The sequence below is a fragment of the Canis lupus genome, chromosome 6, assembly GCF_011100685.1.
Source record: "Canis lupus familiaris isolate Mischka breed German Shepherd chromosome 6, alternate assembly UU_Cfam_GSD_1.0, whole genome shotgun sequence".
In the NCBI taxonomy this organism is placed as follows: domain Eukaryota; kingdom Metazoa; phylum Chordata; class Mammalia; order Carnivora; family Canidae; genus Canis; species Canis lupus.
In genome coordinates, this window is record NC_049227.1 from 25891595 (window position 1) to 25905447 (window position 13853).

General features: G+C 42.9%; 1 protein-coding gene and 1 long non-coding RNA gene across 7 annotated transcripts in view; one reads left to right on the plus strand and one right to left on the minus strand.

The window, feature by feature from the left end:
- The window catches only part of VPS35L (VPS35 endosomal protein sorting factor like), a 115611-nt gene that overhangs the window by 58046 nt on the left and 43712 nt on the right, over nucleotides 1–13853 (minus strand). For all 6 annotated transcript variants that reach the window (XM_038540214.1, XM_038540213.1, XM_038540212.1 and 3 more), the window contains 3 exons: nucleotides 10700–10777; nucleotides 10077–10199; nucleotides 448–494 (listed from right to left, as the gene is read on the minus strand). In XM_038540214.1, coding sequence (XP_038396142.1) covers nucleotides 448–494; nucleotides 10077–10199; nucleotides 10700–10777 — 248 coding nt within the window. The remainder of the gene's footprint in view (nucleotides 1–447; nucleotides 495–10076; nucleotides 10200–10699; nucleotides 10778–13853) is intronic.
- On the plus strand, nucleotides 8587–12877 carry LOC111096290. Its single transcript, XR_005360872.1, has 3 exons — nucleotides 8587–9022; nucleotides 9447–9533; nucleotides 10941–12877. It is a non-coding gene; the product is annotated as an uncharacterized LOC111096290 (long non-coding RNA).

Below are 13853 nucleotides of genomic sequence, written 5' to 3' on the forward strand. Positions count from 1 at the left end.
GACCCTAACACTTACTACAGCCCCATGAGGAAAGAACTGTTATTAAACCCACTTTACGAAAAAAAATTTTTTTTTAATTTTAAAAACCCCACTTTACAGAGAAGACTGAGGCACAGAGAGGTCAAATAAGTGACCCCAATTCACAAAGCTAAGAAAGAGTGGAGCCAGGCATCTGAAGCCAGGAGATTGGACTCTGGTTTCCTGATCTCTGTGCCATCCTGTCGCTCTGCTGGGTCTTCTTGCCCATGTGAGTATGCCAGGTTCAAAAACAAACAAACAAAAACCCAACTGGCTCCACTTCCAAACCCAGGCTTTATGAATTTTAAAATACTGGGCACCTGATCTTAGGGTTGTGAGTTCAAGCGCCACATTGAGCTCCGTGCCTGATTAAAAAAAATGTTTTAATAAATAAAAAATAAAAATAAGTCAAAAAAATAAAATACTTACTTGTTTCCTAGTTTCTTGCATCTCTCCATCATCTCAGTCAGCAGAGCCTAATTAAAAATAATTACAATGAAAATCATCAGGTTGGAGAATCTAAAACATTTCTCACAAAGAGATCTCCTAAGTAATACTCTAAAGTAAATGGAGCTATGTGCCCATTTCCATGACTCTCAGTGTCTGGCGAAGATGGGGAGTCAGGGGCAAGTGTAGGGGACAGAATTCACCTTTACAGTATTTAGTATAACAGAGAAGAGCCGAAGCCCGGCATCAGGCATACCTGGGTTCAAATTCAGTCTCTCCACCTAGGAGACCTTTGGCCAGTCACCTGACTTCCTGGTTTCCTCACCCTTCGGCAGAAGGATGCAAGTGGTACATCCCACATGCACTATTACTACAGGACAGTGAGGTACCTGCTGCGCTCTTGGCACCAATGAGAACAGAAGTGACTTTGCTCCTTAACTCTCCCACGACACCCTCACATCTCTCCCCATTTCACTGAGAATTTGCGAGTGCCCACCAGGCACAGTGAGATGCACTTTGTGATCTCACCTCTCACAGCCACCCAACGAGGCAGGCTGTCTCTATTCTCCGACTGCACAGGTGAGAAACTGAGCCACGGAGCAATGATGTGCTTGGACCAAGGTGACACGGCAAGCCACCACAGGCCAGACATGACGCAGGCAATCTGGCATCAAAGGCTACGCTCTTCATCACATTTCCTCCCAATGAATTTTGAAGCATATGTTTTCCCCGAAAGGAAGTAAATATTTTTACTCATTGGAATACCATTAATGGCTTTAGAGCTATCTTAAGACGATTACGTATTTCTAAAAGAGCTCCTGGGCTTTTTTTTGTTTTGTTTTGTTCTGTTTTTTACAAAAATCAATGGAAGAGGTATCCTTGAGGTCAGTGGTTTCGGAAGGTTTTGAATGGCACAGACAAGGTCAACCCTGGGACTGAAGAGCTAGTAATGGCAGCCTAGACATGGAGTGCTCGCCAGACACCGGGCAAAGCGCTATTCTTGCCTTTTCTTGTTAGCTCTTCAGAGCAGCCTTTGGAGGCCCGCCTACGTTAGCCCCACTTCACAGAAGACAAAGTCAAAGCTCAGATACATTAAGCCACTTCCTAGTAAGTAGTGGAAATGGGATTTGTAGGAGTCTGCCCCCCCTCCTTTTCTTTGGTGCAACTATACCCCTTCCAGCTGTCCTTTTGTGTCCTAGGTATTGCCTGAATAATTAAGGTGAAAGCTGATGTGGAGGTACTGGCGCACCCCAGAACCCCAACTTCATTCGCATTTCTATCTCTGCCCCACAAACATCAGGTTGGGCCTATGATGGACTGAACTAAGTCCCCTCCAAATGTATGTGTTCAAGCTCTAATGCCCAATGTGACCACATTTGGAGATAGGGTTGTTAGAGACGCAATTAATGAGAAATGAGGTCCTAAGTGGTGGGGCCCTAATGCAATGGGAATGAGGTCTTTATAAGAGCAAGAGAGACCAGGAACACATATGCTCAGAGAGAAGACTGTGTGAGGACACAGCGAGGAGACATTGGTCTGCAAGTCTCCCCAGAAACCAACCCTGTCAGCACCCTGATCTTGGACTTCTGGCCTCCAGAACTGAGAAAAATCAATTTTATTGTTAAGTCATCTAGTCTGTTATGGCAACCTGCTGTTGCACCCAAACTCATCACTCCAATGGGGATGATTTTAAGAGGTGATTAGGTCATGAGAGTGGAGCTCTCATGAGAGGGATTAATATCCTTATTAAAGTGGCCCAGGGGGCAGCCCGGGTGGCTCAGCAGTTTAGTGCCACCTTCAGTCCAGGTTGTGATCCTGGAGACCCAGGATGGAGTCCCATGTCGGGCTTCCTGTGTGAAGCCTGCTTCTCCCTCTCTCTCTGCCTGTGTCTCTGCCTCTCTCTCTGTGTGTCTCTCATGAATAAATAAATAAAATCTTTAAAAAAATAAAAATAAAGTGGCCCAGGGGTGCCTGCAAAGCTCAGTTAGTTAAGCATCTGCCTTTGGCTCAGGTCATGATCTCAGGGGCCTGGGATCGATCGGGCTCCCTGCTCTGCTTTTCCCTCTCCCTCTGCCTCCTGCTCGTGCTGGCTCTCACACTCTCTCCCTCTCAAATAAATAAACAAAATCTTTCAAAAAAAAAAAAAAATAGCCCAAGAAAGCTCCCTTGTGCCACATGAAGACATAGCAAAGACAGCCATCTATGGACGGGAAGTAGGCCTTCACCAGACACCTAAACTGGTATTATCTTGATCTTGCACTTCAGTTCCAAAACTGCGGGAAATAAATACTTGTTATTGATAAGCCACCCAAATTGTAGTATTTTGTTATAAGAGCCAGAATGGACCAACACCCAACCTGAGCAAATTAACACAGTTCCAAACGATTGCAGTGGTCTCATTTCTTTTGCTAGCAGGGGATTTAGACAATGGGCACATGAGCCATTTCTAGCTGCTGGAATGGGAGTTATGAGGAAAGGGTCCCCTGTTCTTAAACAGGAACTCAAGGAATTGTAGATTCCTTATCTTTCTGCCTCCGGATGGTGCCATGTCTGGATGTGATGCCTGGCATGGCTGCAGCCACTTTGCTACCTGGAGATGATAGAAGAGACATGGACAGAACCTGCCTGGCTCATAGCCTACGAGTGTTTTGTGAGAAAAGGCACTGAATAATCTTTGTAGGGCCAGTTAGGTGTTTGTTCCTTGTAGTCAGAAGTATCCCAGCTGACAAAATGGCCAACACCACAAATGGCTTCCCTAAACCACTCATGGGATATTTATATTTGAAAAGTCATTCTGAAGACCGATATCCAAGTGGTTTCTGGAAAAGACTGAGAAAGAGGTATCCTGTAAGATTATCACACCGACACTGCCCAACACACACAAATAATCATTCATTTAATACCTATTTTTGGAGCAACTTTCAGATAGTAACTGCTGTCTTAGGCACTGGGAACAAGGCAGTGAGAAAATCAAACAGAAAACCATGCCCTTATGTGGCTCATTCTATCTTTTACATACACACACAAATAAATGAAAGCTCTTGCCCTACCAGTTCTGAAAAGATAATTAGGGCAAATGCTAACATATGGACAAAACATTCTGACCATCAAGACAAATGCTTAAAAAGTTCTCTTTCGGGGATCCCTGGGTGGCGCAGCGGTTTGGCGCCTGCCTTTGGCCCAGGGCGCGATCCTGGAGACCCGGGATCGAATCCCACGTCGGGCTCCCGGTGCATGGAGCCTGCTTCTCCCTCTGCCTGTGTCTCTGCCTCTCTCTCTCTCTCTCTCTCTGTGGGACTATCATAAATAAATAAAAATTAAAAAAAAAAAAAGTTCTCTTTCACAGGAGATGAAAGCATTAAAGAAGTACCTAAACATGTAACCTTAAAAAAAAAAAAAACAAAAAACTCCATCATCATATAGGAATATAGGACATACCCACAAGTGTCCAGGGAGCTAAATGATATGGATCCTAGGCACGTCTGTTAGAAGTTATAAATTTTTTTTTTTTCTGAGAAGTGACAGGATCAATGATCTTTGGCAAGAACAAGATGAACAACTCAAACCAGACTGAGATCGAACAAGCCCGTTGGCTGCCATGAACTATGAAAACGTGCAGCTCAGCATATTAGTTTGTACACACACATCAGAACTTGAAGGTTCAGGAGATTCGGATGGCCCCCACATTTCATTTAGTCATACACCTGCTTTTTATGAAAACTATAAAAACAGGGGCACCTTGGTGGCTCAATTAAGAGTTCAACTCTTGGTTCAGCTCAGGTCGTGATCACAGGGTCATGGGATGGAGCCCCATGTCAGGCTCCACACTCAGCACAGTCTTCTTGAGATTCTCTATCTGCCCTTCCCTCCCCTGCTCACTACCCTCTCAAGTAAATGAACCTTCAAGAAAATAATAAAATAAAAAAACTATAAAAATAAGAAATGCTTATTATGGAAAAAAGTTCAAACACTACTACCATATGGTGAGTAAAACATGAATGCCCTCCCTCCAAACTCCCGTTTCCATAGGGATCCCCACTGTCAACACTTTGGTGTTTATCCTTTTAGACCTTTATTTATAACTTGTGAATATATATCTTTTACTGTAAAAGTCCAGTTTGGGTGTTTTGGTTTTTTTTGTTTTTTGTTTTTGTTTTTGTCTTACAAAAAGACAGTTTTATCCATATTGGGCCACAATTTGTCCTTTTCACTCAAGAATCTAGCATGGGCCTCTTTCTTTCCATGTTAGTACACACACACACACACACACACACACACACACACACACATCCCTGCCTCTTTCTTCTTAATGGCTGATGAATCCCTACCTTGACATAACATTACTGTTCAGATTGCTCCTAATGGATAGATTTTTAAGTTTTTGGTTTTTTTTTTGAACCAATTACAGACTCATAAAAAACTGTAAAAATAATAGAGGAGGTCCTGGATACTCGTCACCCAGCTCCCCCCAGTGGTGATATCTTATCTAACTACAGTGCATTATCAAAGCCAGGAAGTGACACTGGTATAATTATAGAATATTTCACCAGGTTTTCCATTCACACCTTATTGCAGGGGAAGAGTACATCTTTGTGACATTTCACTAATATAAATGGATTTGTATAACCACCATCGTATTTAACTACTGGATTTTTTTAAAAAAATATTTTATTTATTTATTCATGAGAGACAGAGGGAGACAGAGAGGCAGAGACACAGACAGAGGGAGAAGCAGGCTCCACGCAGGGACCCTGACGTGGGACTCGATCCTGGATCTCCAGGATCATGCCCTGGGCTGAAGGCAGCACTAAACCACTGAGCCACCCCGGCTGCCCTAACTACTGGATTTTTAAGGCTATGTCCAGATGAGGGTTATTTACGTACTCCCAGAGTATAGGAAAAGAAAAAGAAGTTGGGCTGACACCGCACTTCTGCTTTCTAAACTGAGATTGACTCACATGCAGCTCAGAATGTGCCTAGATTTGTATTCCTGCTTTTACTACATAATCTTCCAATCAGTGTTTACAAGTACTGCTTCACAGGAAAAAAAAAAGAGAGAGAGAGAGAGAGAGAGAGAGAATTAAATGATATGTGTATCATAGTTTCCTTCTTATTTTTCTAAATGAAGCAAACTCAAAGGGTGAGCAAAATCATAAATTGAGCTTATGCCATTTTCCTCAGTCCAGATTTGAAGTACAAAGTCTCAAAGAAAATATTTCAATGTGAATAAAAAAAAATCCTATACCCCAGGCATTAAAGGAGAAAATTTTTAGCTTTTCATATTATTTCTCTTTCATTGGGAACTTTTTTCCTAATTCTAAAGAACAAAAATGATACGCTTCAGAGGGATCTGGCAACGGCCAAGGCTAGTCTTAGATTGGCATGACCAGCCTCATCACATTTTAGAATATTTAAAGTGCAACTTATTGTATGCCCATTAGAAACAGTCCCATGAGTCCATTCGTTAGGACTTTTAAGTCCCTCCTGAAGTGTAGCTGTTAACAGGAGTTATTGAGAAAGGAAGAGTTTAGGAGCTGAGAAAACAGATCTGCTGAGTTCACTGTTACCAGCAACATGGCTACAAGGCTTCAGTTCTTTCTATTTGTGTGACCTTTAGAAAGTTGTGAGCCTCGGGTGCCTCATCTGTAAAATGGGGATAGTAACATACCTAGACTAGGGAAGCTGAGATGAAGTAAGGCGGCCCAAGTGAAGGAACTCACACAGGGCTTGGCACCCAGGGAGTCTCAGAAACGGGCGATCTCATTAAGGGCTCAGTGTCCCTGACTCACCTCCCTCCTCTAGTCCTCACATCCAGCAAACCTAACACTGAACACTTCCTTCCTGGCCGGACTGAGGGTCAGAGAACTTTCATAACAAAAGGGACTCGTGGCCAGCCCAGGTGGCTCAGCGGTTTAGCGCCGCCTTCAGGCCAGGGTGTGATCCTGGAGTCCCATATCGGGCTCCCTGCATGGAGCCTGCTTCTCCCTCTGCCTGTGTCTCTGCCTCTCTCTCTCTCTCTCTGTGTCTCTCATGAATAAATAAATAAAATCTTTAAAAGAAACAAACAAACAAAAAAAGGGACTCGTTATAACATTAATTGAGGGAAAAGCACCATAAAAGTAACACATACAAAAAATCCTCATCTACGGGACAAAAGTAAAGAGCACAAGCCAGAGTGGACAGAGAAATATTAATACAGAAATGTACCAAAACGTTAACCAGGCAGGATTTTAGGTGGCTGTTTTTCTCCTTTTCGCTTTTCTATCTTCTCCAAATTTTTTTTCCAAAGAATACATATTTTTATTAACAGATGTTTTCTGATTAGGAAGCTCCATCCTATCCTTTGTCTCCTTTTTTTCCAGGGCCACTCACCCTCCTTTTTCTGATCTGTCCCTTCTGCTTCTGCCAGTTTGATCTTCAAGCACCGCTTGTTTCAAATCATTCTCCTGATGAAAAATCTTCAAGATTGCCTGCTTGCTGCCACGTCACGTTCAACAACCTCTGTACCCAGGTCCGCGCCCAGGCAGCCTAACTTCTCACTCTTCTCCTATAATGCTGGTCTCCGTATTATGCCTCTTGCCTGCCTCTGTTTGTACAGTCCCTTCCCTCAATCGTTCCTTTACTCACCCCACCCACCCCCTGCTTGTTCCTGGCTTTCCAGGCCCATACCCCTGTCTGCTTCAGTGAGTCCCACGAAGACCAAACAGAAGGTTGGCAGCCACCCCCTTTGCCTGGTACCCCTGTCCCTCGGCCATGCACAGATGTGTAGTATCATGGTCACTTCGTGACAGCCCTTCAAGGAAGATCCTACCCTTAGTCCCATTTTACATCTGGTAAAAGACATCAAGTGGCCCAAGGCAACACAGCCATAGTCTGAGCCCATGTCTGCACAACTGCCTGCCCTGGCGCACTTTCCCCTTCGCTCACCCAACATTTACAGCCTGTACCTCACGGCCTATAAAAGACCATGTGGGATTCCCTGTCAGGCAAGACTTACCACTCATGTCAGGGACCAGGCCTTTTTTTCCTTCTACACCTCCCACACCATCCCAACAAACAAAAAGCTGCAGAAAATGCTGAGAAGCTTACCAAGGGATTTGTTCTCACTGCCCCAAAACCAGATCTTATGAAATGGTTTCTTTTTTTCTGTACAGAATGTGCCTGAAGTGGAGGGCATAAATCCGGTTTCCACTTATAATTTTAGTTCTAAGATTGGCGCAGGCGGGGGGGGGGGGGGGGGGGGGCGGGGATCTGGTCTTCAAACAACAACAAAAAAGCCTTTCTGAACAAATCACTCCCTGATTTTTTTATTTGGGATTTTGATTTCAACCTGAAATTTCATAGCACAAATATTCATAGCTGAAGGTATTTCTCCTTTGCCAATATCCTACTTGCCTGTCCTGTATATTACCAGGGGCCACAGCCAAACTGACAATCCCCTGCTTTGGAGGTGAGGCCTACCTCCCCAGGTGACACATCCCAGCCACTAGGAAGGTTTTTAGGCATCAGTCACATGCATCTCCAACACCACCTTCCACATGGACATTGATTTTTCTGCATTTTGAAAATGATTAACATTTTTTTTAATGAGATGCTGCAAGTTCCTTATTTAAGTGCCCCCAGAATCAGAGTTTATTATTATTCAGGTGACCTAATTTTTTTAATCACTTCTTCTGGTGCAGTAATGATTTCCTAGAGTTTGACTCCCTGGGAAAGCTCTATTCCCAGCTTCTGCCATCCTCTGAGATTACTGGTGCTTAAAATAAAAGGAAGAATGCCGTATGGCATGTACCTTTTGTTTTAATCCGATTTAGCCTTTCGTTAAAGTAAGGAGAAAAAAAAGTAAGTGTTCTCATTTTCAAACACATCAATCCTGCTTATATGTTTCTGTCATTCGGCTAAACAGATAGGCACAGCTTTCTTCCTACGCTCAGCCTCGGACTCTCTTCCCAGTAGTCTGCAACACCGTATGGTTGCTGAGGCTCCTGAAGATCACAGAAAATGTCTGCACACTTACAATCTTCCATTCATATGGACTTGATTTTAAATAAACTTAATGGTTAAAAAAAAAAAAAAAGTCACCCAAAATATAAGATGCCTCTATTTTTCCCCCTCATACTTTAGGATTTGGGAAAATTCAGAAGTAAGGAATTCATTACACTTGCCCGAAAAGTTAGAAACCACAGGTAGGCCAAGAAAAATAAGACAATACAAAAACTTCCCCTTCCAGTGACATTTTGACATACCTCCTCCCCAGTTCTCGCACACAGATCTAAAAATATTTGTGATCCTGACAATATAACAAACACTCCATTACTACGCTAGGCATTCCACCAAGCAATGCAAATGGACTGTTATATTTGATTCATGCAAAAAAAAAAAAAATTCATGCTCCCATGTTCCCATTTCACAGAAGAAGAAAAAAGGCTCAGAGTGGACTAGTGATGTGGCTGTTCCTCTGTCCCAAAAGCTGTAAGCAACGGAGCTGGGGTTCAGACCCAGGCACTCTGATTCCAGTGCAAGAGGCAACACAACCACTTAGGACACACACAGTAAGGTGTGTAACCTCCTTTTTTTGATTTACCAATTATTGTGACCCTTATGTAGGTTTGTACATATCTTCATCACGGTCCTCCATTATTTTAGATTGGCCCCATAACATCCCACTGAATCTATATGGAATTCTATAATCTTCCCAATCCCCTTGTGATGGCTGATGATGCTGTTTCCGATGCTGTGCCCACCTGAACCAACACACATCTGTATGTATGTGTGTGCATGTGTGTCTTTACACACTTGTCCAATTATTTCTATGCAATATTCTTAAAAGTGGAAATGCTTGGTCAAAGTCATGCCCTTTTTCCTCCTTCCTTTAGGGTTTAATAGATTGCAGCTTCTGGGAAAAGGCGGGTGTACTTGAATTTTATTCTGCACTAAGCATCCCTGTTTCATAGCAAAACCCCTTTCTCTCCTCCCCAAAGGATAAATTCTGAGCCATCTGTTGAAGAAGCTTCATCTATCACAGCTATTATGCCAACTGGAACTGGTGTTCTACTTCTCAGTCTGGGGTAAGAAAAATTATTTCTGCTATGATTCCAGTCGTACTTCAATTCCTATAATGCTTCAATTAGGCCAAAAAAACCCTTATCAACACAATCACACATCTGAGTTTCACCTTCCCTCTGTAAAATGGGGAAACTATTACTTGCTCTACTAACTTATTAGATTATCATGAACACAAGAGGGGGACATGAAGGTTAGTGAAGAGGTGACGAAACCCACTGGCCCTGAAGCCACAAGGCAGTTTGCATTAGTCACCACCACCCTTAAGCTACGTGACCTTTCAGAGGTTTCTATCTGGCCTCACTGAGCCTCGCTCCCAGAGGCGTGAAACAAGACAATCCAGAAGCAATGCGTGTAGGACCAGCCACCACAGTGAGCCCTATGGAACGGCTGACTAGCATCAGAGTTGCTGTAGCTGTTACACAGAGACCCTGTTTACATAACCGAGCTCACTGCTGTAGAGGTCACTACAACACAATATAGAAGAGAGGGGAACCCCAGCATCTCTCCTCTGTGGGAACTTCACACTGATGCCACCTGGCAGTTACCTCCGGGGCGTGGTAGGAAATGCACTGGAAGATCCAGTCCATAGCAGGCGAGTACAAGGGCAGGTAGGATGGAAGCTCCACTCCCTGGACCACCAGCTGGTTCTGGACTGTATCCCCATGAATCTACAGGAGACCAAATAAACACTTAGAAGAGGAAGGGAATAATAATAAATGGAGAGCATGTAACTCACAGGCTGCGCATACTCGTAAGCATTTGGATGGCCCCCAGAGAAACAGCCTGGTTTCTCAGGTTTTTTTTTGTTTTTGTTTTTGTTTTTTCAACTAGAAAAAAAACACACAGAAAGTTTCCTATGTCACCAAGCCAAGCTGTTTTGGGACGTGTGCTATGCAAAGAAATAACCTGATAAAAATGGAGCCAGCAGATGCGAGGAAGAAGGGCGACTAGAGACATTTCCTGTTAACACATGCATATTAATTCTCTCTGCTTGTTCAGTACAATCAACACATTTTAATTGTCTGTAACAGATTCGAGTATCATTTTCAAGGGTTTACACATTTAGAGAGCTTTAAGGCAATCTCAGCTTGGAAATCCAACTGGGTTTTGTGAATTCGTGATCATGTAACTGCTACATCAATTAGCAGTTCTGACCATGTTCTCTTACCTGTTTGAATGTGAGGAGGAAATCAAAAAAGTTCTTATTCAGGCTTTCTTTGAGATGTGGAGCCACTTCCATTCCCACCTGGAACCAAACAAAAGAAACTACCTTGACCATGGAAAAACAGGTTGCAAATAATACATACACTAGGATGCCATTTTTATAGATTAAAAACATACGTGGAAATAAATGTAGGCACAGAGAAAATCCAAGTTAATTTTTATTCTTATCTGTTTTTCTTATCCAGTAAGCATGGATGCTTTTATAAGAAAAACCACAGAAGCTATTTTTAATGAAAAAAGGCAACATTTGCAGTAATCATCTTCACAATTTCCCAAAGGTAATGAATATATTTCTGAACAGATGACCAAGAGAACAAATCAATATGGCACAAAGGAAGAATGTACTCTCTCTCAAGATTGTGTATACAGTATTCTCTTGCTCTCTCTCAAAAAAAAAAAAAAAATGATACACACACATGTGGCTGCACTTTTATTAAATGAAGCAAAAAAAAAGACTGGTACGTTAGAGAGTCAGCTGGGACTTCACTGTTGCATTGTTAAAATATACAGACTCCTTCTTTACTGGGCAGTCATGGAAACAGACAAGTTTTTAATGTATTTTAAGCAATTTTATATAAGACAAGCATGAAGCGTAACAATGCCATAACCCACTGGCTTCTGCATTCATTGTTTAAAAAACAAGACTGTAACATTCCAGCTAAAAAAAATGTGCTAATCATAGAGAAGACAGCCAGAGCCCTGGGGCTGGATGGAAAAGTGAAGGTATGCGCTATGGAGGGGAGTTCATGTGTTTCATGCGTTCACAACAAAACCAAAGCATCATAATGTTCCTTAAACTGAGCTCCTGAGATACACCTCAATTCCAAATTGCTGCCTTCACACAAAAACAACTTTGTAAGAGAAGGTGCTTCTCTGGGACCGGGTTTCTTCAAATGGGGACAGATTCCTGCCACTCACCTCCCCCTACTCGAGGTCATGAAGATTAATGATAATGATGTTTTTTACAGACTGTGAAGAATTCCTTTGAGAAGAATTATGCGAGATCCATTAGGGCGCTAAATTCCAAGGACAACTCCATGGCTGTTGAGGATGTTTTCAAGGACAAGCGGTAGATAAAAAAAAAAATACTAACAACGAAGTCAGATGCAGTTCTACTGTGTTCTATTGTCTTTCCTTCCACTTAATCATATCGTAGAACAGGCAATAATTATCTGTTAGGCGACAGCAAAGGAAGGCCCAGTGGACAAGCAATGCTGATGTGCTGAAGAGGCCATGACTTAGCAGAGGAGTTAATCATACTTTCCTTTAATAAACAGCTTCGAGCTCCCCCCACACCCTGCCCACTCACTGCTTTTCTGTGTTTTGTTTATTTCTTTCCATCAAGACAAATGAGCAGCTTGGAAATCTGCTTGGGTCTAAAAGATTCCTACCCAGAGTAGCAAGGGTAGTGGTTCATGATTTCCTTCTGCTGTTTCAGCCTGCCTGGCATGCATTTCCCATTGCTGGTATCAGCAAGTAGGATTTGTTTTGGGGGGAAGCAAACCTCCCTTTCAGACCATGAGGTTTGTGGAGGAGCTGGATCCACCCCACCCTGACGTCCAGGGGTGGGCACACTCCTACTCAGGAGACATATTTCATTCCGTGGCCACAGTCTATTGATGGACAAGTGGCCCAAGGTGGTCCACTGAGAGCCCTGAGACTCTGGCTGGCACATCTAAGGTACTCTATCCACTGGGGTTAAGTTAGGAGGATGGAAGCCAGGAGCAGCTGAGTAAGCCACAGAAGGAAGTCAACCCAGAGAAAGGAGAGCTGAGTGATGAAGGAGAGGACAATTCTTGACAACATTCTGAAGACCCTGGATCTAGCCATGCTTACACTACCCCTAGATTCTTCAGACACATGAACCAATAAACCCTCCTTTTTGCTTAAAATAGTATGAACTGGGTTTTGCTGCGTGTGACTGAAAGGATCCTTAGTAATGCCCAGACTGTCTCTCATTCTTTTACTTCAAAAGACTTAGTAAGTACGCAGCCTGGGGAACTGATGCAAAGTCTGGGTTGACCAAAAAATTATTTCCACAGATAGACTGCATTTTATCACCAGTCTTCCTGGGATGAATTCATTATCACCAAATTTTAAAATTGCCATGTGCAATTTTATATGCCAGAAACATGATCATTTCCCTAACCTGTGCAACTTGCTTAAACTTTACACCTGAACAGGTTTGCAAAGAACACATATTTCCACCTTTTCAACTTCTCTTTAATGACCAGAATCATCTTCGTTGATACACACTGTGACTCTGTCTTTATTACTCTATTATGTGACTCGTAAGTTTGAATTATTTGCTCTGTTCAATGAGGGAAAAGGCAGGGGAGCAAATATGCAAATGAACATTCTTGCATCTCCTCCATGGGACCCAACTGCTTTCTGCACCCAGTAGGCCCTCAGCAAACATGCACTCAGGAGAAGTATTCAAGCTTCAATAGGATTCCCCAAAGCTGAAGCTCTAGGAAACATACCTGACATTCCTGTATAAAAAAATCCATCCCAAGTTTCAAGCAGAGGGCAGCATATAAACATTTTTGCCTCTGTTACCAATGGGGAGCAGGTTGCCCTCAAGTCCAAAGCTTTTTTTTCTTTCCTGGTATCAGGGAACAAACCTATAGAAAGTGTCCTTCATAAGGATGTTTGCTATTCACTCTGAGGGCACTGTGATTTCTTTGTGATACCTGAGACCATAGGGCTTCTCGCCACTTGCCAGATGTCACGTAAAAGCCAGTCAAAGGCTAGCTACTAGTTCTTGCTTCTGATTTACAAATACTTATGATCACTGGCAAGGGCCGGGGGAGGCTCCATAGCTTCGTCCTCAAAGAAGTCTGCAATTCATCAGGATCCTACGAAACAGGGGCAATTTAGTCTTCCCTCTAGGTGAAGAATGCTGATAGGACTAGCAAGGAGGACTCTTGGGGCAAGCTGACGGTGGGCAAAGCCCCCTCAGGAGTTGAAGATGAATAACCAGAAACTCTCCATGGGTTGCATTTGTCATAAATGAAAATATCTGATGTAGAAGCTTCACAGTACTTTAAGAGAGAAAAGTGCTAGATGATTTACATCAGAGCAGGTGCAAAAAGAGG